The sequence below is a fragment of the Aspergillus puulaauensis genome, chromosome 1 (genome assembly GCF_016861865.1).
Source record: "Aspergillus puulaauensis MK2 DNA, chromosome 1, nearly complete sequence".
Taxonomy (NCBI): Eukaryota; Fungi; Ascomycota; class Eurotiomycetes; order Eurotiales; family Aspergillaceae; genus Aspergillus; species Aspergillus puulaauensis.
In genome coordinates this window covers 356,255-374,606 of record NC_054857.1, presented here as the reverse complement: position 1 = coordinate 374,606, position 18,352 = coordinate 356,255, and the positions used below count along the sequence as shown (strand labels likewise).

The following is an 18,352-nucleotide window of genomic DNA, read 5'->3' as shown; positions in this document are numbered from 1 at the left end:
CCACCATTGGTACACCAAAGCACGTCATTTTCTTGTCAGGGGACGGGGTCGATACTGGAGCTTCAATGTTAATGGGTAGGTTCTAGCTGTCTGTGACCGATTTTCGTTCCTGAACCGGTTATGGAGAGACGGAACCAGTCATGGCGAGAAAATCATCACCAGGGGAGGCAGGACTACTGGGGTATGCTGCTCCATGGAAGGGGAAAGGAGATGCAGTGCTTGCGTGTTGACCTGGCACGGAGAGGTATAAATATGCCTCTGATCTCGTCGAATGTTTTGGTGTACATTCATATCTCACACCTCTTGAAAACCTACGTTGTCAACTTGTCAAACATACCTCAAACAAAATGAAGCTCTCTTGGATCGCTGCTCTCGCTGTCGTCGGCACTGCCATTGCCGTCCCTGCCCCTGGCGGACCCAGCACTCAGGTAAGTCGAACATCTTGTCTGAATTCTGCTCCTTGGTACTCTGTACAGGTGGACTGATGGTGTCTCAGCTTAAACCCGGCGCGCCATGCAAGAAGGACGGAAGCCTTGGTATTTGCCCATCCAAGGTCTGCATCGTATGTATCCCCCGTCCTCGCAGTGTTTGGTCTCGAGACATGGTAGGCTGACTCCTATATAGCAAAAACCCGACCAGGACCAGGGCCACTGCAAATAAGCAGCAACTTGGAAATTGATTCAGCGGGCGCATGGAGAATTTGATGGATAGCTGGGATTGAGAACAGCCCAATCACAGCGATGGAAATATAGGGACATGGTGCCCGGGTGCTGTATTATATATACTCATAATTCAATCGAAATTAATTTGAGACTTGACTTGTCCACGGTGTGTTCAGTGTTCAGTGTTGCCTTGTAATGCTCAGTGCCGTTCATGTGATTGTCTTGGCGCCCATGCGATGACGACAGGCGGACTGTAGTCCCGAAGTGTGACCTGCCAGGGGAAATGGAGCATATGGTGCAGACTGTAGGCGGTGAAATTGGGCGGTGGGTGGGATCCTGTCGTCCGGAGTCGGAGTTGCGCCTCTGGGTCGTACTCGTTGGAGACGGATTAAAGGCACAGTGGAAGAGACGTCAGCCATGCCCAGCGGCTCCGTTCACCCGAGTTGTGATGGAGTCCTGGGAACAGGAGAACTGGTGTCAGTAGATATGCGTATACCGTAGATACCAGGAGATATGAGTGCCAACAGCTGGTACATTGTCGGTATCTGAGCTGGCGACTGCCACTGCGATATCTGGAGAGAGACTGTGGGGAGAGGTGGACACTGGACCGTCGGTGGCAGCCGGAGAAGCAATGATCCGAACCGAGCCGAGGCACAAACCGTCGGCCTGCAGCTGTTCCCAGATTCGGCTTTCGGCGCCCTGTCACGGCCTGCCTGCTCTTTTTCTTCTTCACCCTCCGTCTTCCTCTTCAAACGGTCGTCCAGCTCTCAATTCCTCTTCTCAACTCCTTCTTTTGTCACTCTCCCTGTCCTTCAGCGTCTTGCGACTCCTCTGCACCGCTGTCTCTCGCCTCGCCCGCCTCTAACCGCCCTCGGCATCTCCCCGCCATCATGTCATCCGCCGAATCCCCCACGTCTGACACCGTCCAGGAGTCGTTCAAGGATACCGAATCCAAGAATGTTAACCAGACCGCTGCTCAGCTTCGCTCCTTCGCCGCTGGCGGCGCTGGTGGTGTCTGTGCGGTTGTTGTCGGCCACCCCTTCGACCTGGTCAAGGTGCGGATGCAGACTGCTGCCCAGGGTGTCTACTCGGGCGCCATTGATGTGGTGAAGAAGACTATCGCCCGCGAGGGTCTGGCTCGCGTGAGTAGTTGAAGGTCGAAACCCGTGGGCTTGCAATTGACATGTGCAGGGTCTCTATGCTGGTGTTTCTGCTCCTCTGGTCGGCGTTACGCCCATGTGTAAGTGGCGGCTCTCAAATAAATTTCCCGACAAAGCTAACACTTGCGGATTTTAGTCGCCGTCAGCTTCTGGGTATGTGCTTATGGAAAGCGACTTTGTCCAGAACAACAATTGACCGCATTTAGGGTTACGATCTAGGAAAAACGCTTGTCAGCAGCGTGTCTGAAGTCAAGGTCCACAACAACACCCCGCAGTACACAATTGGCCAGATTTCCGGTGCTGGATTCTTCTCCGCTATCCCCATGACTCTCATCACTGCTCCCTTCGAGCGCGTAAAGGTGTTGTTGCAGATCCAAGGGCAGAACCCCCCGCCACCTGGCGAGAAGCCCAAGTACTCCGGCGGTGTGGATGTCGTCCGACAGCTGTATAAGGAGGGAGGAATCCGTAGTGTGTTCCGTGGAAGCGCAATGACCCTGGCCCGTGACGGCCCCGGCTCGGCTGCCTACTTCGCTGCCTATGAATACATCAAGCGGTCGCTCACTCCCAAGGACGCGGAAGGCAACGTGACCGGTGATCTGTCGCTGCCAGCTGTTCTAGCGGCTGGTGGTGCTGCCGGTATTGCCATGTGGATTCCTGTTTTCCCTGTCGACACAATCAAGTCGCGTCTGCAGAGTGCACCGGGCAAGCCCACGATCGGTGGCACCATTCGTGCCGTCTACGGCAACGGTGGATTCAAAGCGTTCTTCCCCGGGTTTGGCCCAGCCTTGGCCCGTGCTGTCCCTGCGAACGCCGCCACATTGTATGTTATTTTCCGTTTATCCTTGTCTAATGGCAGACTGCTAACAATTTACTAGTGCCGGTGTCGAGCTGGCTCACAATTTCATGAAGAAGCTATTCGACTAAAAAGGTGTCTTTGAAGCGACTGGAGAGTGTCACGATATCCATTATTTGCGGCGTTTCTTTACGTATTTTGATTCCTTGTTTAGAGTGAGATGTCTTTGAGCATTGTAAGCTTGTGCGAGACTTGCTTAGACCTGGCGATCTTTTGGTTAGAATACCCATGCCTGAGGGTGTTTTCATTTCCATTTATACTCCTGTGCCATGTAAACACCTACTAAATAGGTAAAATATGGCAAGTAGTTCGTTTCTCAACATCAATCTTCCTTTACAACCAATAATTTCCCTTACCATCATCGAATTTTAGGCGGCATGAACAGCAGTAGAGAAGAATAGTACTAATCATTGGGATGGTCTTATACGGTAAAATCCAACTCTATCTTCTCATAGGAGCTGTGAAGCATCAATGACAGTTTTGTGCATTGTTTACCACTATGTCTATCTACCACATCACCCAAACAATCCCAATCCAAAGTCATCATCCTCATCATCGTCCCCGTCCCCGTCCCCGTCAGTTCCCCCATTCGCCGACCCAGATCCATCATCTCCTGCACCATTTCCAGCCTCCTGGCCCCTATCGCCACCACCCCCGGTGTTGGACCCAATGCCTGTAGCGAGCTTGGACGTGCCCTCGGCGATCAACTAGGTATACGTCAGTCCAACGCCCGATTTCAATATATTCAAGAGTTAAAGAACTACAGCAGGACTAACCTCGTTGATATCCCGCCCGCGTAACTCGTTCAAGAGCTGCCCCAGACGGCCTTGGTCAGCGTCTATACCGACCGATGCGAGAACCTCCTTGATGTCTTCTGCCGAGGGCTCGCTGTTCCCGCCGAGGGTGAGGAGGAGGTATGCGGCGAGGTGCTTCATAGGGAGTTCACTGGGATTGATTTATAGTAGGGAGTTTGTGCTGTAAAGAAGGTGTTTAATTTGTTATGGAGGTATATTATACGTTCAAGAGACGATTTAAATATGTATTATGATATTTACTACTGTTTTAATTCTGTGAATAGTTGAGATGATTTAATTTGGAGGAGATTTTGACTCACTGGTGCCTACTCCGTGAGTCATTGGATTAGGGCTTCGACTTAGTGCAAGCCACTGCAGCATTCTTTCTAGACTATTTAATAATGAGAACAGAATTAAAGAACATGGATATGGAATCATAATCGACTACCGAACTATCAAAACCGCCTTCTAAAGGAAAGTTAACACCCTGGAGAGTGTAGAAGGGGCTGTTGGAGATACGGTTGGTATCGAATAAATCGAGCCCCTTTCATTATAAACGTGAGACATATGTATAGCCATGCACTCATTAAGAGATAGCGACCAGCAATGTGTCATCCGACAGCTGTCTCACCGTCTTTCTCTCGGGGACCTAATGCAGTATCGACGTATAAGCTGTGGACTCCACCTAGTCTACGTGGATAGTATGGAACTGCACTGAACGGGGGAGGCTTAGAGGACCATTATTAGTAACTAGAGAATAGACTGCTCCAGCCTGGCAAACGGTGCTGCGTTTAACATGCGGGCACCGGTTTCAGATTGCCTCTTGGACGCGAAGAGATTGTTTGTTGACGCAGGCTCGATGGCTGTGTAGTCATTTGCACATAATCAGACTTTACTAGTCCTCTACATGCTTGGTTATATTGATTTACTGGTTCTTCGACAATGAGCTTAGTACTTCAACTCTCTGTATTGTTGTCAAATTAAGTATAGACTGGAATAAATGACAGCAAATTCTATCTCAACATCCCCTCTACTGCTCTAAGCCTCGACCCCGTATACATCATCTCCCCCATAACAAACATCCACCTAGCCACGCAATTGAGCATCTATCCATCCCCTAAGAACAGAAACACTCGAATAAACACTCGGGTAGTAATCACTGCCGCAGGTGGGTTCTCCCCACGAGACAATACCCACAAGCGTGCCATCAACAGCAACGGGCCCGCCACTATCTCCATGGCACGCAGTTTCCTCGTCCTTGAAGCTGCTCAAGCAGAACATGGTGTCGGTGACGTTAAGAGGTTGATACTTATGGTGTTGCCAACGCTCGATACATTCACCCCGATCAGCGACAGGGAACTCGAGCACCTGCAGTGTATCTGGTAGAGACGGCGTGTCCACATCCGTCGACCCCCAGCCAGTCAGGTTGGTGATTGTTCCTGTTTCGGGATAGCCGGCGCTTGCAGAGGCGAGGCGGATGGGTGCCACGGCGGGGCCGAGCTCGAGGGGCTCGGATAATTTGATGACAGCGACGTCGTGGGTGAGGCTCGTTTGGTTGAAGCGTGGGTGGACGTGGTAGGCGGATACGTTGAGCAGTTGGCCGCCGTGTGCGTGGTAGGTTGACCCGGCTCGCACGCCTAGCTGTGAGGTGTTCTGGACCCGAGCGAGGCAGTGGCCTGCGGTGACAATGTGGGTTTTGCTGACGATGCTGCCGCCGCAGTTGTGTTCGCCGTCTTGATGGAGACTGATTTGGTAGGGGTAGGATTCGATCTCGGTGTCGTCGCCCCCGATGATGAATTCTCCGGCGAAGGCACCGGATATGACAGATGTGAGAAGGGGGAGGAGGATGTTAGAGACCTTCATATTGAATTGTCCTGGTATGAACGAGTAGAACGAAGAAGTTGGTGCTGATGAAGAGCGAATTTGCAGGTGGTTTGGCCAGTCCTATATAGTATCTGAATGCCTTGGCATCTAGATCCTTGGGGCTATATACAGAGCCAGGCAACATGTTTAATCAGGGCTGTGTTCTGAGAATGGAGCTTGCAGCACTGAGTGTCGGATTTCTACAGATGGTTTGTACAGCGTGACGAAGCAGAGTGGCTGTACGGGGATCCGAGGATTTGATCTACGCTTTCGTCCTCGGTGAGAAGCATCATTGGACTACCCATAGGGAAATACAATCGCCCGAGGCAGGGCAACAGGGCAATACCATGCTAGTGGTCATGCTAGAGGACAAGGCCAAAGTCCACTATGTACCACCACAGTCCGCGGGACCAGAGTATATAGTAGATCCAGCTTCTCCAAGAGCTGCGTGTCGACCTTTTGCAGCTTGGGCCTTGCCAATAGCATGTTTAAGAGCCTCCACAAATGTTAGTATATCAAGTCCGATTTGTCCGTCAGTCCGATGCCCAGGAATCACAGCCTCAAGTGACGTACCCACTCGGTACTTTTCAGCCCCCATCCCGATCCTTCATAAAGACAAATCTGCTTCCCCCACACGCTTCATTTGGCCACTTAGAAGCAATGCACAACTCAGATCCCATTCTACCTGCAATAGAGGCGGTATACTCCGCGGTATCCGCATCCGGCAGTGCAGGCCACGCTCAGCCCGCAGCGAGACAGATTAGGTACTAGCTCGTTACCCTGGACTCCTATGTACCAAAAGCTATCCTGGAAATGCCAGAGATATCGAGAAATAGGGATTGTGTCGGAAAGGTATCTGGCAATAGACAGCTCGCTTATAAGGGGTAAGTTGTTGTTGGATGATTCACGGTTAGTGTGGAGTCAAGCCGGGCACCTGCAGCCACCCCGTCCTCCCAAAGGACTCAGTAATTTTAAGAAGGCTGTGACGCGTCGTGTCACGTCTACGGGAGCTTTATCGAGAATAGTTGTGGCTCAGTAGCTGCTGCCCAGGGCGCCCAGGACGGTCAGGATGCCGTGGGATATTGAGGCTACGAAGCATGCGCCTTGCCCTAGCCGAGAGGTGTACCCGATCAGTCAGAACTAAACGTGTGATGCTATGCTGGCGATGAAATATTAGGCCATATCTAGCCATGCCCCGATATTCCCGTCCTTGAGAGAACCGTGGTCGTAGAGTTGCCGTTCGTGCCCTAAAGTGCCAGGCGACTACCTACCTATGGTAATAAGCTCGAGGCACCTATATTGTGAGCTATTAGCTGTGCCTTACCTATCGGAAAGTGCCTGCCCCTTTCGTACTAGGCGAGTTATATCCTTTGTGATGAATGATTATCGCCTTGCTAGGATAGTTTTGGAATCTTACAATGTTAGCTCGATCTAAGTCCGGACCTGCATTGTCAACGAGGCATATCTGCAGATTTTCTAATATACATCCAGGCGTCAAAGTGATAGTTTAATCTTACAGTGGTCAGAATTAGACGCAGAGTCCAATACGATATTGACTGACAAGCCATAAAATGGGGAATGGCCGTTTCCGGCTATTCTCGTAACTATGCTCTAACCGCCATGACAGGAAGATACCAAGACAAAAGCCCAGGAATATTGGGCAGCTTGCAAGCTGGGGGCCTGATTTGGACTTGCCCTAAGGTTGCAATGAAATCGATCTACGTCATTGGCCCCGAAACGCGATTAACGCAAGAGACTTGGGACAATCCATCGAGAAGGGACGCCTTAATTGGAAAGTCAAGCCTGTTAAATTCCAATGCAACCCCGCGGCCGTCGCAGCATTCTTTAAATCTTTATTATCTTCAACTTCCCACCTTCCATCTCAACATACCACCATGTCCCGTCCCACACAAACAAAATGCTGGATCGTCAGCAACAAACCCCATGGCACGCCCACCATATCGGGCCCCGATCCAACCTTCACTCTAACGACAAAGTCCCTCCCTTCAAGAATAGGCCCAGACCAAGTCCTAGTCAAAGTCCTACACCTCTCCAACGACCCCGCCCAACGCAGCTGGATAAACCCGACCTACCCGCAAGAGCGGTTCTACATTAAACTCATCGCAGAAGGCGAGGTCATGGCGTCCCTGGGCGTCGGCGAAGTCGTTGAATCGACATCATCCAAGTTCAAGCCCGGAGATCGTATCTCGGGGGTGATGGGGTGGGCGGAGTACGCGGTGCTCGGGGACCAGGATCTCATAGTACATGTGAAACCGCTGCCGAATGGGCTGGGCGAGACGCATTATCTGGGTGCGTTTGGACTGACTGGGTTGACGGCTTATTTCGGGTTGGTCAAAACTGCGGCCGTTAAGGAGGGTGAAGGGGTTCTTGTTTCTGGGGCTGCGGGGGCGACGGGGAGTATGGTTGTGCAGCTTGCGAAGAGGGTGCTGGGCTGTAAGTATGTTGTTGGGATTGCAGGGACGGAGGAGAAATGTCGGTGGGTTGAATCGTTGGGTGCTGATAGATGTGTGTCTTCTACCTGTCTTTCTGGTTGTGATGCGTGCTGATCTGGGATAGGCGTCAATTACAAATCGCCATCATTTGTGCAAGACCTCCAGGAGGCGACGAAAGACCGTATCGATGTTTACTTTGATAATGTCGGCGGAGCAGTCTTGGACGAAGCGCTCGGGGTGCTCAATGTCCATGGCCGAGTTGTCGCTTGTGGGTTTATTGCTGGGTACAATGGAGATCATGGTCCGCCGCTGCGCAACTGGTATAATGTCGTCACCATGAAGCTTCGGATCGAGGGGTTTGTTGTCTTAGAGTATTACAATGAGGCGGACAAGGCGATCGAGGTTATAGGGAAGGCCGTTGTTGAAGGGAAAGTGCAGCTGGAGGAAAAGAACGAGACGATCATCAAAGGAGGATTGGAGGATGTGCCGAAAGTCTGGATGAGACTATTCGAAGGAGCCAATACTGGGAAGCTGGTGACGACTCTTCAATAGCATCATGCGGTGTCAATCTGGACGAACTGTCGTTACGAATTCAGGGCCCCGTCGTACATAGATAGCCATATCCCCGAAATGCTCGTCGTAGGGAAAGTCAAAACATTCGTAGAAATCAGAGATCGTCTTCCTTATCCGTGGTGAATCCGGGCCAGTCCTATACTGAATCAGCAGAATACAAAAGTTATAGACACATTCCATACGTCAAAACATCACTAGACGAAACCCTATCCCACAGCAGCACAGCAGGCCGAGCGATATCAGCTACAACCTGCCTAGCTGGGACATCAGGAGCGCATGGAAATACCAGCGAGGAGTCATCAGTCTGGATAAAGCTATCAGGGTCTTTCAGGACATTAATTCCAGAAGAGCGAAGAACGGATATATATCCCAGTCGGTGTAGGCGGGGTCCGGGACAGCGCATATAACTTCATGGCCCCAACTCTCCTCCACAAACTGTTGCAGCGTCAGGAGCAATGCATGTTGAAAAGCAGCGTTGTATGACGTGTGAGGCACATCATCTGAAGCAGGCATTCTCCCGCATCTGAATCCGATGATCTTGGTTATCTTGTCTGCAGTAGCTGCAGATGATAGAATGTCTTTGATTTCTGCCCATATACTGCTCTCTTCCCATATCTGAAGAGCGGCAGCAAATATACGATGGACTTCATTCATTGACTTAGATTTAAAGTCTGCTTCAGGCTCACCAGTAATCGTGTTACGACCGATTAGGGTATGTTGAATGCGCAGGCTACAGAACGCCAAATTGGGGCTTTCACAGGCTGATTCAATTCGCCTTTTGAGAGACTGGTAGGAGACGTATTGCAAGATTGGCTCTTGTCTGGAGCATGTTAGCTTGAGATTGTATCCAAGGAGTGCTCTCACGCTGTATAAACTACGTTGCCGATGCGCCGGTGGGCCTGAAAATCGTCCGTTTTCACTTCGAAGAAGACAGGTACATCCAGGAGATCAAGAATTCGTATTTTGTCTCCTTTTTTGAGCGGCCGTTGTAACTGTTCCTGGATATGGCGGAGTGAGCTCTTAGAGAAGAATGACTTTCCCTGGTTGAACCATTCGTACAGTTGAGAGAGACTCAGAAATATCGACAGTCCCAGCCCGATCACATACTCCGGTGGTCAGATACAACATGGCGGGATCGAATTCCAAGAATATGATCTGAATAAGAATGGATGAAGAGAAAGCGTGACGTCCATTGAAGGCACAGCACGTGCGTTATGCTTATCCACTGCAACAAATGAATTCTATTGGAAGTCTATACGTATATCGTCTCGTCATCTATATCTATATCTAGTTCTCGTTGACCAACACATAGCGGTACCGCGCATCGCCGTTATGCATGTCGACAATCGCCTGGTTCGCGTCCTTCATCGGTCGCTCCTGAATCCAGGGCTGCACCTTCTGGTCCGCAGCCAACTGCAGCATCTCACGGATAGTCTCAGGGGACCCGACCAGGGAACCAGCAAGCTTGACGCGGTTCATCACCAACGCCGCAGCAGGAATAGTCAGGGCGCCGTCCTCAGGGACACCAACCTGGACAAGCGTCCCATCGACCTTGAGTAGGGAAACGTAGTCCGTGATGGGCATCTTAGACGAGGAAACAGTGCACACAATCAGATCCAACGAGCGCTTGTTCTGCGCCATCCACTCCGTATCCTCCTGCGTCGAGACGTAAAGCTCAGCGCCCATCTTCAGCGCATCCTCGCGCTTATCTGCCTTTCTGGAAATAGCCACAACCTCTGCTCCCAGCGCCTTCGCGAACAAAACACCAAAGTGTCCAAGTCCACCAACACCAATAATTCCTACCCGCTTGCCAGGGCCACATCCGAAGTGCTTCAGCGGCGAATAGACAGTCACACCACCGCACAGCATCGGTGCCGCAGCAGCCGAGGATAGAGACTCGGGGATCTTAACGGCGAAGTGCGCAGGGGCGCGGTGGTACAAAGCGTACCCGCCGTACGACTTTCCGCCGTTCATGTATTTGCCGTTGTATGTGCCCGTGAAGTGCTTCACGCAGTAGGGTTCGTTGGAGGCGGCGCATTCGGCGCAGTCGCCCTTGCGTCCCTGGCAGGATTCGCTCTGGGCGCCGAATCCGACCCGGTCGCCAACTTGGATGTCTTTGACTTGGGAGCCGACGCGCACGGCCGTGCCGACGATCTCGTGTCCGACGCAGCAGGGGTAGTCTGTTGGGCCCTATGAAGTCATGTCGGTTAGCTACTCAACTAAGTCGCAGGGTGGGGATCTGGAGGATAATAACATACCCAACCGCTTCGTAGAGTGTGCAGGTCTGACCCACAGATACCGCAGTGCGAGATCTTGACGTCGATGTCTGTTTCCTCCCAGGGCTTGGGCTCAAACTCCTTCCACTGCATCTTGCCATCGGCGGCGCTAGCGTCAAGGCCGAGCCAGCCTTCGAACTTGTAATCGGTGGTCATCTTGGATAGGGATGGAGTATAGTAAAGTGGAGGGTATGTGATTGGATAGTGTTGTCTTGTAGAAGGACCTTGAGAGAATCAACGTCCCTTCGAAGGCCCTTTATACAATCGCAGAGTGGCACCAGTTATTGCCACGCATCGGCAAATCTTGATCAGGGTCGATCTGTAAGTAGCTGCGTATCCATGGGTCCCACAGAGAAGGTCATCGAATTCGGCACAATGTTTGGATCGACCAACAACATTATCCCAGGATCCAGAATTAAGTCCGTGGTGGGCCCGTAAGCAGTCTATTTTTTCTGCAGCATCGGTAGATGGTGGATAGGTCTATGTACCGCCCTCCGTACCTGAGTGGACTTAAGGGTAAGCAGTCTGGGCCTGACACTCGGAGACTTTAAATGCTTGTCTTGCGTGAGTCCATCCGATCCCGAGCGGTACAGCTTGTCTCCACTGCTTACGAGCAACCCTAAATGTAGCTGACATAGTTATACCCTAGCATGTAAGCAGCTTTTCCAAATACCATTCATGGTTCATGTATTATAGTAATCCATAGTCAATTGCTTATCTACGGCTGTGGAACATTTAATGGTTATCACGAACTCACTCCATTGGTCTCCCCAATGCGCACAACATACTTGGTAGCACTGGCATTGCCCTCCTTCAGGTTTGTCAAGGCCTTCTCTAACCCCCCAAGTCCACCGGGAACGACCTCGTGCGGATGTGGTTTAAACCATCCGTCGAGCAATCCCTTGGCAAGGTATCGAAAGTAGACGTACCCTAAATCCTTTTGGTCCTGGTGGACGCAGCCAACGGAGTTCTTGATCACCTCAACGCCATCCGACACTCCCGGGTAGTCCTTGCCGGGGAGGACGGTAACAATCTTGCCTCCGGGCGAGACAACATTTCCTAGGTTGATGTAGCTTGAGCCCTCGCTAACACAGTCATAAGTGTGCAGCAGCTTGGCGCCCTTCAAGGCATCTTTAATTCCAGAGATCACAGCTTCGTCGCCCTTGCGGTAATCCACAATGGTATCGCCCTTGGATCGATCGATAAGACTTTCAACGAAAGGGGCGCCGCGTCCAGCAACGGTAATGATAGGATGGATGTTGCTCTTTTGGGCAAGTTGGATAGCATAAGCCCCGATTGCTGATGCTCCTCCGTAAATCACCAATGGGATTGAGGAAGTTGCCGGACGCCATGGCTCTGGAAGTGCAAGATGATGGTACAACACAGCGACGGAAGTCAATGCCGCTAGCGGGATTGTTGCGGCCTCTGAGCTTGTCATTAGCTATAATTCTTAGTCCACGTGGGGTTAAACCTACCCTCGAAGGAAATATGCTTCGGGAGGTGAATTGTAGTATGCTGCCAGGCAATAGCGTACTCAGCATAGCTGCCACCGGGTGTCACCATCTCATGGAAGGCAGCAACGCGGTCGCCCGGCTTGAACTCGAACACCTTGTCGCCAACTGCCTCGACGATACCCGCAATGTCATCGCCTTGGTTTCCCGCTCTATCCAACCATTCTGGGAGTTTCCTGGCAGCGGTCGATCAGCATTAATTTGCTACCGGCGGCACCAACTAAGGATACTTACCAATCTTTCGGGTTGGTTCCACTGGCGACAACCTTTATCAAAACCTCATCTGGCCGAGGGCTAGGGATGGGGCTGTCGACAATCTCGACGGTCGGTCCTTTGTGCACCAAAGCTTCCTTCATGTTAGGCATGCTGGCAGTGATATTGGAACCAGGGTGGCATGACGGGAATCTGGATAGACACAGGCAGTGATGCAAGCGGGGACCCGAGGCAATTGCGCTTACAAATCCGCATATCCAACAACGGAAGGCGCGACTGTCGTCATTGCTCTAATTGACTGCCCTCATCGCTCCTCCCCGGTTTGGCCGGAACTCGGCTGTAATTCGGGGCAGTTCGCCACATGCCGAGTGCCGGTTGCACCACTCGATTCCATTGGTTAGAGCTGTGAATAACCTGTCAGGAGTGGAGCCAGTGCACTAATGCACAATGCTTATCCCCAGTCCATGGTTCATTATCCGTGGCAATACTGCGGTGTACTATATACACTACTTCCAAATCATTTGCAGGGCTCCAGGAATATACCGTAGTACTACTGTAGTAGTAGTTGTGGATCCAGCCTTGTGTCTTGCAGGATAACCCTTATTCGGATATCTAAGCATTTTGTGGAGAACATAAGCTGCCTGCATCTGCAGCAAAGTAAGCAGTGATTACTGATTACTTGTTCCAACTTCCACCGGGTAATCATTGTTGACAACGCTGACAATTCAACCAACCTTCCACCGTAGGATAAATGGCATCGACTATTTACGGAGTTATCCGTTCCTCAGGTCATCTGAGGAGGGGTACATCTTTAGATTGATATTACAGCGAGAAAAGAAAAGCGCCGATATGCTTATAAAGCAATTGAATAGGTAAAGTGAGCGAATCCAAAGCTCTACCAGTTGTTTGTCTATCTAACAAAAACAAGCATGGATGGTCAAGTCGACGATTTAGCGGCTAAAACTACTGTGAACATCAAATGGCGTTGATCCATCGATCTGTTAAGCCAAGCTGAATACGACACGATGTATTTAGGACTAGAGATTTCAGCAGTTCATGTCGGGGAAGGCTTGCCTCGGTGTTTCTCGTTGGCCCCGTGGACATCGGCAACCGTATTCTGGGTTCTGAGTGACCAAAAAGTCAAGGTCAAATGGCAGATTTCGTGTACAGCTGCGACTGCCCTGAACCGGGGAAAGGTGCTCTCTGAATGTGCATTTTCAATGTGGTCCTGAGGGTCAATGCACCATCCGCCTCAAGCAAATATGCACAGGCTGCAGTCTGCACACTGACAGCAACTCGGCCAATCCCGCTCGTTCATCATTGAGTCTCCAGCTCTTAGATTGGTCTGGCCGTCAGCTGAGGAATGACTTGGCTCCTCTCTTCAAATTGTTTGGCTGATCCGTCCAATGAAAGCCTGCCAAGTCCGGCATGCAGAGAACCTCGGGGAATCGCCCATCGATCTTGCAGCGATTGCACGAGGAGATTGGACCGGTTGGGTTTGCCTCGTCAACTTGTTCATTCTTTTCAGTTAGTGGAGGAATTGTCGATCCGTGATATCCCCTGTTCATCTCAATCGAAACTAGGCTTAGTTCCCATTTTGGCTGCGGGTGCGCCCTTTCTCCCTCGTTCAACACCAGTTCGGCATTAACATCGATTTAATTCCTATGAACCAAGGCAGCTGACTAGCTGCCCTCCCCTTGCATGGCAAATGGACACCTGGAATCCGGAATGAGCAGGAATCCTCCAATGATCCGATGCCCCACTGGGGAATCGGGGCTGTACTCTTCATCAACACGCCAAGGGTTCGTGGGCCCCTGCATGATCCACAAAACACGAACTACCTACGATTTACCAATTGTGATCGACCGAAGGAAAACAAGTGCGCTCAAGCTGCAGAATGCGCTGGCCATGGATATAAGAGGATTCTGTTCGCTCTGAATCTTTTTCCCCTGTCGAGACCTGGATCAGCCCTTCTACCCTCCAGCCATCCATAACCTAACCGGGACTCCCATCACCAACCATGCATTTCCACAAACTCCTGTTGGCATTAGGCGCAGTAGCACCAGCTGTCTTTGCGCAGGACCAGCTTGAGGTAACACCATGTCCACTATATCACTAGCGCTTCCCATACGGCCAAGCTAAGTGACTAACTCACCCTCGCACCAGTCCCTATTCCCTCGACACTGCTTCCCAGACCCCTGCAAGGGCATCACATCCACAAACAACACCTACGTCTGCGGCGACTCCCGGCTCGGTCCAGTCAAATACCCAACCAAATTCCCCCTCCGGACTGAACTACGCACATACTCGCGCTTCGGCTCGCTCTGCCCCGCCGAGTTCCTCGAAAAATGGGCCACATCGGTACAACCTGATGGGGGATACATCTACCCGCCCTCCAACGGCTTCATCGTCGACACCGAGAATGTCGCCATCATAGGCAACGTCTCCCTGCCCGTGGGTCAGAAGCTGGACCGCTTCGGGTCCGAGTACGGCACGTTCCTAGCACCCTTGGGGTCGCCGTATATTGAGCGGTCGTTGCCGCCGAGTAACTTGGTTACGTATGACGGGGAGTATCCGTTTAATTATCATGTTTACCAGGTGACGACGGAGTTTGTGGTGGGGCTGGGCCCGATTGCGCCGTGGTTTGAGCAGCCTGGCCTGGGGACACAGTTTGTCGCGCCCATGAATGTGCTGGGGTTGATTGACGGTGGGTTTTTGAAGAGGTTGGAGCCGAGTGAATATGATGAGCGCGTGGAGTACTCGAATTCGTACACTGACGGGCCGAATTAAAAAAGAAAGGCACCAATAGAGGTTGGGTTGGGATGTGAAGGCCGGCGGCGTGCTAACTTGCCGAAGTACCATGAGAATATTGTTAATCCAAAATTTACACCTAACGAATAAAAGTATTGCTCGATATCTGAAGGCCAGACTGGAGCGGGCAGGTTGCTTACTCCCCAGGCCTTGTGTACGGTAGCAAGAATAGAAGAGATGGAGGTTGAGTGGAATAGAGCCAGTAAAAGAAACCGCGAAAAGACCGAGTTCGAACCATTGGAGGCTAAACCAAGAGCACTTGATAATAAATCGTGGCTCTTGATTGAGTTGCAAAACCAGACCACAAGGCGTTACTGCGTGCTGTGCGGCGCAGTATATATCCTAGGCAAAATCAACCCTAGTGGGAAAACAAGGCATCCCCGTGAGCCTACTCATATCTCGACGGTCTTAAGACCCAGCCGCCTGCCTCTCTAGAAAGTTAAGACAAAAGTCTTGGCACGTTCTGAATCTGAGCAGTGAACATCCACGTCGCCGACGTGGGTAGGTGGTCAAACCCGCAAAAGTCCTGCCAAGGGACGGCAGTTTCAAACACGGCAGCCAACCCGGCAATGAGCAGAGATAAACGCCCCTACACTCGTGTTGAATGGTGGAACCAGACGATGCCAAGTTCTTTAATGAATTCCCCGCGCTGCGCCAAGAGGGCGCGAGCAGATACATCTTATATGAGGACATCATGCCATCCGCTAAACGATGGTGACGTTGGGGCAATCATAGTTCGTGGAGAAAACGACCAGGTGTGAGAGGAATAATTGCCATGTATCCATATAGGAGATCATTGTGAAATGGTTTACTTGTCAAAGAGGACGGCAGGCCGTGTAATGGTATCCCCTGTGAGATCCGGGGGTACTCCAGTTTGGGGAAATCGTGGAGATGGTACGCATCAAGACGCTCTCCGCAACTCTAGACCCTTGGCATCAAGTCAATATGCGGGGTAAGGTGGCCATTTCTCCAGATTCTCCTATATGACTGGCAGTGGCTACTGGAAACTGCGACTGTCTGGTGATACTATGGACACGATGAGTTTATGTCCTAGGTTAAACTCGGTTAAACTCACTTCAATGACCAGTAAAACGATCGAATGAAGAAGGCTTCTTCGGTCAATGGATAGTTATATGCATGCGTAGTGGCTATAAGATCTTGTAGTCCTGCTTTTTGGTGTCTTTGTTGTGTGGATTCCGTGTCTCCTAGTACTTGATTCACACTTCACGACATGACAGAAACGTCCGACCGCAGCATGGAGGAAAAGCCCTCGCCTGTGCAGCACCTGGAGTCAATTCATCTGGAAGACGGGAAAAATGATGAGAGTCCTGTATTTGGCATTGATGAGGCGCATCAGAAGAAAGTAATGTGCGATTTCTGTCGACCTCTCCCACGAGTCACGCTGACATCTCATTGATCCGCAGGCGACGAGTTGACTTGCGCCTTCTACCCATCCTAGGAATCATGTACTCGATATCCCTGATCGATCGTACCAACCTTGGCCTTGCCTTTGTGGCAGGCATGGAGGAAGACCTTGGGCTTAATATTGGCACACGGTATACTATTATGGTGATGGTATTCTTTGTGGCTTATATGTAAGGTTCCATTCATCCATGCCATACAAAAGCCGCGCTCTGACCAGGAATATGACAGTGTATTTGAAATTCCTAGTGTTTGTGTGCCATATCCCCTACCACGAACGACTAAGCTCATTGGGGTACCTTAGAATCTTATTCTCCCTAAAGCCGGTGCGGCGAATTGGCTTGCTTTTCTCGGCATAAGTTTTGGGGCGATACTGATCGGAATGGGATTCACGTATAACTGGAAAACAATGACAGTTTGTCGAGCTCTCCTTGGTAAGACTTCCATCACTGGCCACTTTTTGGGTGCTAATGCATATGGTGATAGGGACCATGGAGGCTGGGTTTATGCCAGGTAGAGAATGCCAATGGAAACTCGTTTGTTATAATTGGGCTAACAAAACCAGGGTGCACCTACTTGATTACCTGCTGGTACAAACGTTTTGAAGTCGGCAAGAGACTGGCGACGTTCTGGTTGATGTCGGTGGTCTTGAACGCCTTCGCGGCCATTTTTGCTTATGCATTGACCCTGCTGAATGGGACTCATGGTCTCAGTGGATGGAGATGTATGCGGCGCTGCTTTCCAAGATTGAGACCCACGGCTAACTCGCGAGCACGTAGGGATCTTCATTATCGAGGGCGCTATCACGGTCGGAGTGTGTGCTATTGGATGGTTCATCATCATCGATTTTCCAACCAAAGCAGAGGGCTTCTTGTCGCCCGAAGAGAAGCAGTTTGTTATCGATCGTATCAACCATGACCGTGGAGACGCAGAAGAGGATCCACTCACTGCGGCAAAGATCTTGCACCATCTCAAGGACTGGAAGCTCTATTTCTGGGCGTTCAACCTCATGGCGTCAACGCTCCCTGGATATGCGTACAGCTATTTCAAGACAATTATCCTGACCGGAATGGGATTCACAGGGAAAGAGAGCCAACTGCTTAGTGCTCCCCCGTATATCCTTGCGGCGGCCGCCACCTACGTCTCTGGCTGGCTGACGGATCGATATCAGATCCGAGGCCCAGTGATTGCTGTACATCAAGTGCTTACGGCGGCTGGTATGTTGGTTACAGCATATGCCAAATCAAACGCGGCGCGATATTTTGGGGTTTTCTTGGGTAAGTTGGCGTAGCCAAAGTTGTTCCGGATTCCTACTAACCAAACATCATCAGGCGTGGGGTTCCTGCAGTTCTGCATCCCAGGGGTCCTTGCGTACCAGGCAAACAACATCACCTCACACTCGAAACGAGCTGTGGCATCCGCGACTTGCTTGATTGGCGGAGGGGTTGGTGGGATCATTGCGAGTGTGACTTTTAAGTCGGATGAGAGTCCATACTACACGACGGGGATCTGGGTGACATTTGGAGTAACGATGGTCAGCGTCCTGATGACAGCAATGATGGACGTCTATTTCTGGAAGAAGAACAAAAAGGCGCGAGAGACAGGAGGGCAGATTGAAGGGATGGATAACTGGTACTACACGCTGTAGGCTGTGAGAGAGCAGACCCAATGGATCGAGGTGCTCTTTGTTGCCTGAGGCGGTCCACCCAAGGCGCTTAGCCCTGTTGGGACATTGCGTCACGTTCCAGTTGCTGTGCCACC

At 51.1% G+C, this 18,352-nt stretch overlaps 10 protein-coding genes across 10 annotated transcripts; 5 read left to right on the top strand and 5 right to left on the bottom strand.

The window, feature by feature from the left end:
• Positions 1 to 347: 347 nt before the first annotated feature.
• APUU_10171A (uncharacterized protein) lies at positions 348 to 660 on the top strand (the record flags this gene model as incomplete). The annotated part of the gene is made up of 3 exons (XM_041697830.1): positions 348 to 428; positions 497 to 562; positions 625 to 660. The coding sequence occupies 3 exons, from the start codon at positions 348 to 350 to the stop codon at positions 658 to 660; spliced, it is 183 nt and encodes a 60-aa protein (XP_041549537.1).
• Positions 661 to 1,552: 892 nt separating this feature from the next.
• CRC1 (carnitine:acyl carnitine antiporter) lies at positions 1,553 to 2,746 on the top strand (the record flags this gene model as incomplete). The annotated part of the gene is made up of 5 exons (XM_041697819.1): positions 1,553 to 1,804; positions 1,854 to 1,902; positions 1,959 to 1,975; positions 2,029 to 2,642; positions 2,698 to 2,746. The coding sequence occupies 5 exons, from the start codon at positions 1,553 to 1,555 to the stop codon at positions 2,744 to 2,746; spliced, it is 981 nt and encodes a 326-aa protein (XP_041549536.1).
• Positions 2,747 to 3,190: 444 nt separating this feature from the next.
• On the bottom strand, positions 3,191 to 3,610 carry RPP2B_1 (ribosomal protein P2; the record flags this gene model as incomplete). The annotated part of the gene is made up of 2 exons (XM_041697807.1): positions 3,191 to 3,382; positions 3,452 to 3,610. 2 exons carry the CDS (start codon positions 3,608 to 3,610, stop codon positions 3,191 to 3,193), a joined length of 351 nt encoding a protein of 116 aa, XP_041549535.1.
• Positions 3,611 to 4,555: 945 nt separating this feature from the next.
• On the bottom strand, positions 4,556 to 5,332 carry APUU_10168S (S1 family serine peptidase; the record flags this gene model as incomplete). The annotated part of the gene is made up of 1 exon (XM_041697796.1): positions 4,556 to 5,332. One exon carries the CDS (start codon positions 5,330 to 5,332, stop codon positions 4,556 to 4,558), a length of 777 nt encoding a protein of 258 aa, XP_041549534.1.
• A 1,895-nt stretch (positions 5,333 to 7,227) lies between these two features.
• Positions 7,228 to 8,337, top strand: APUU_10167A (MDR family NADP-dependent oxidoreductase; the record flags this gene model as incomplete). The annotated part of the gene is made up of 2 exons (XM_041697785.1): positions 7,228 to 7,858; positions 7,910 to 8,337. 2 exons carry the CDS (start codon positions 7,228 to 7,230, stop codon positions 8,335 to 8,337), a joined length of 1,059 nt encoding a protein of 352 aa, XP_041549533.1.
• Positions 8,338 to 8,685: 348 nt separating this feature from the next.
• APUU_10166S (uncharacterized protein) lies at positions 8,686 to 9,486 on the bottom strand (the record flags this gene model as incomplete). Its single annotated transcript, XM_041697774.1, has 3 exons — positions 8,686 to 9,178; positions 9,223 to 9,356; positions 9,418 to 9,486. The coding sequence occupies 3 exons, from the start codon at positions 9,484 to 9,486 to the stop codon at positions 8,686 to 8,688; spliced, it is 696 nt and encodes a 231-aa protein (XP_041549532.1).
• Positions 9,487 to 9,645: 159 nt separating this feature from the next.
• On the bottom strand, positions 9,646 to 10,790 carry APUU_10165S (NAD(P)-dependent alcohol dehydrogenase; the record flags this gene model as incomplete). The annotated part of the gene is made up of 2 exons (XM_041697763.1): positions 9,646 to 10,548; positions 10,617 to 10,790. The coding sequence occupies 2 exons, from the start codon at positions 10,788 to 10,790 to the stop codon at positions 9,646 to 9,648; spliced, it is 1,077 nt and encodes a 358-aa protein (XP_041549531.1).
• A 589-nt stretch (positions 10,791 to 11,379) lies between these two features.
• Positions 11,380 to 12,510, bottom strand: APUU_10164S (zinc-binding alcohol dehydrogenase family protein; the record flags this gene model as incomplete). The annotated part of the gene is made up of 3 exons (XM_041697752.1): positions 11,380 to 12,059; positions 12,110 to 12,321; positions 12,380 to 12,510. 3 exons carry the CDS (start codon positions 12,508 to 12,510, stop codon positions 11,380 to 11,382), a joined length of 1,023 nt encoding a protein of 340 aa, XP_041549530.1.
• Positions 12,511 to 14,378: 1,868 nt separating this feature from the next.
• On the top strand, positions 14,379 to 15,148 carry APUU_10163A (TNT domain-containing protein; the record flags this gene model as incomplete). The annotated part of the gene is made up of 2 exons (XM_041697741.1): positions 14,379 to 14,450; positions 14,525 to 15,148. The coding sequence occupies 2 exons, from the start codon at positions 14,379 to 14,381 to the stop codon at positions 15,146 to 15,148; spliced, it is 696 nt and encodes a 231-aa protein (XP_041549529.1).
• A 1,252-nt stretch (positions 15,149 to 16,400) lies between these two features.
• Positions 16,401 to 18,239, top strand: APUU_10162A (uncharacterized protein; the record flags this gene model as incomplete). The annotated part of the gene is made up of 8 exons (XM_041697730.1): positions 16,401 to 16,537; positions 16,594 to 16,764; positions 16,823 to 16,841; positions 16,896 to 17,025; positions 17,078 to 17,104; positions 17,157 to 17,315; positions 17,371 to 17,868; positions 17,923 to 18,239. 8 exons carry the CDS (start codon positions 16,401 to 16,403, stop codon positions 18,237 to 18,239), a joined length of 1,458 nt encoding a protein of 485 aa, XP_041549528.1.
• Positions 18,240 to 18,352: the final 113 nt, after the last annotated feature.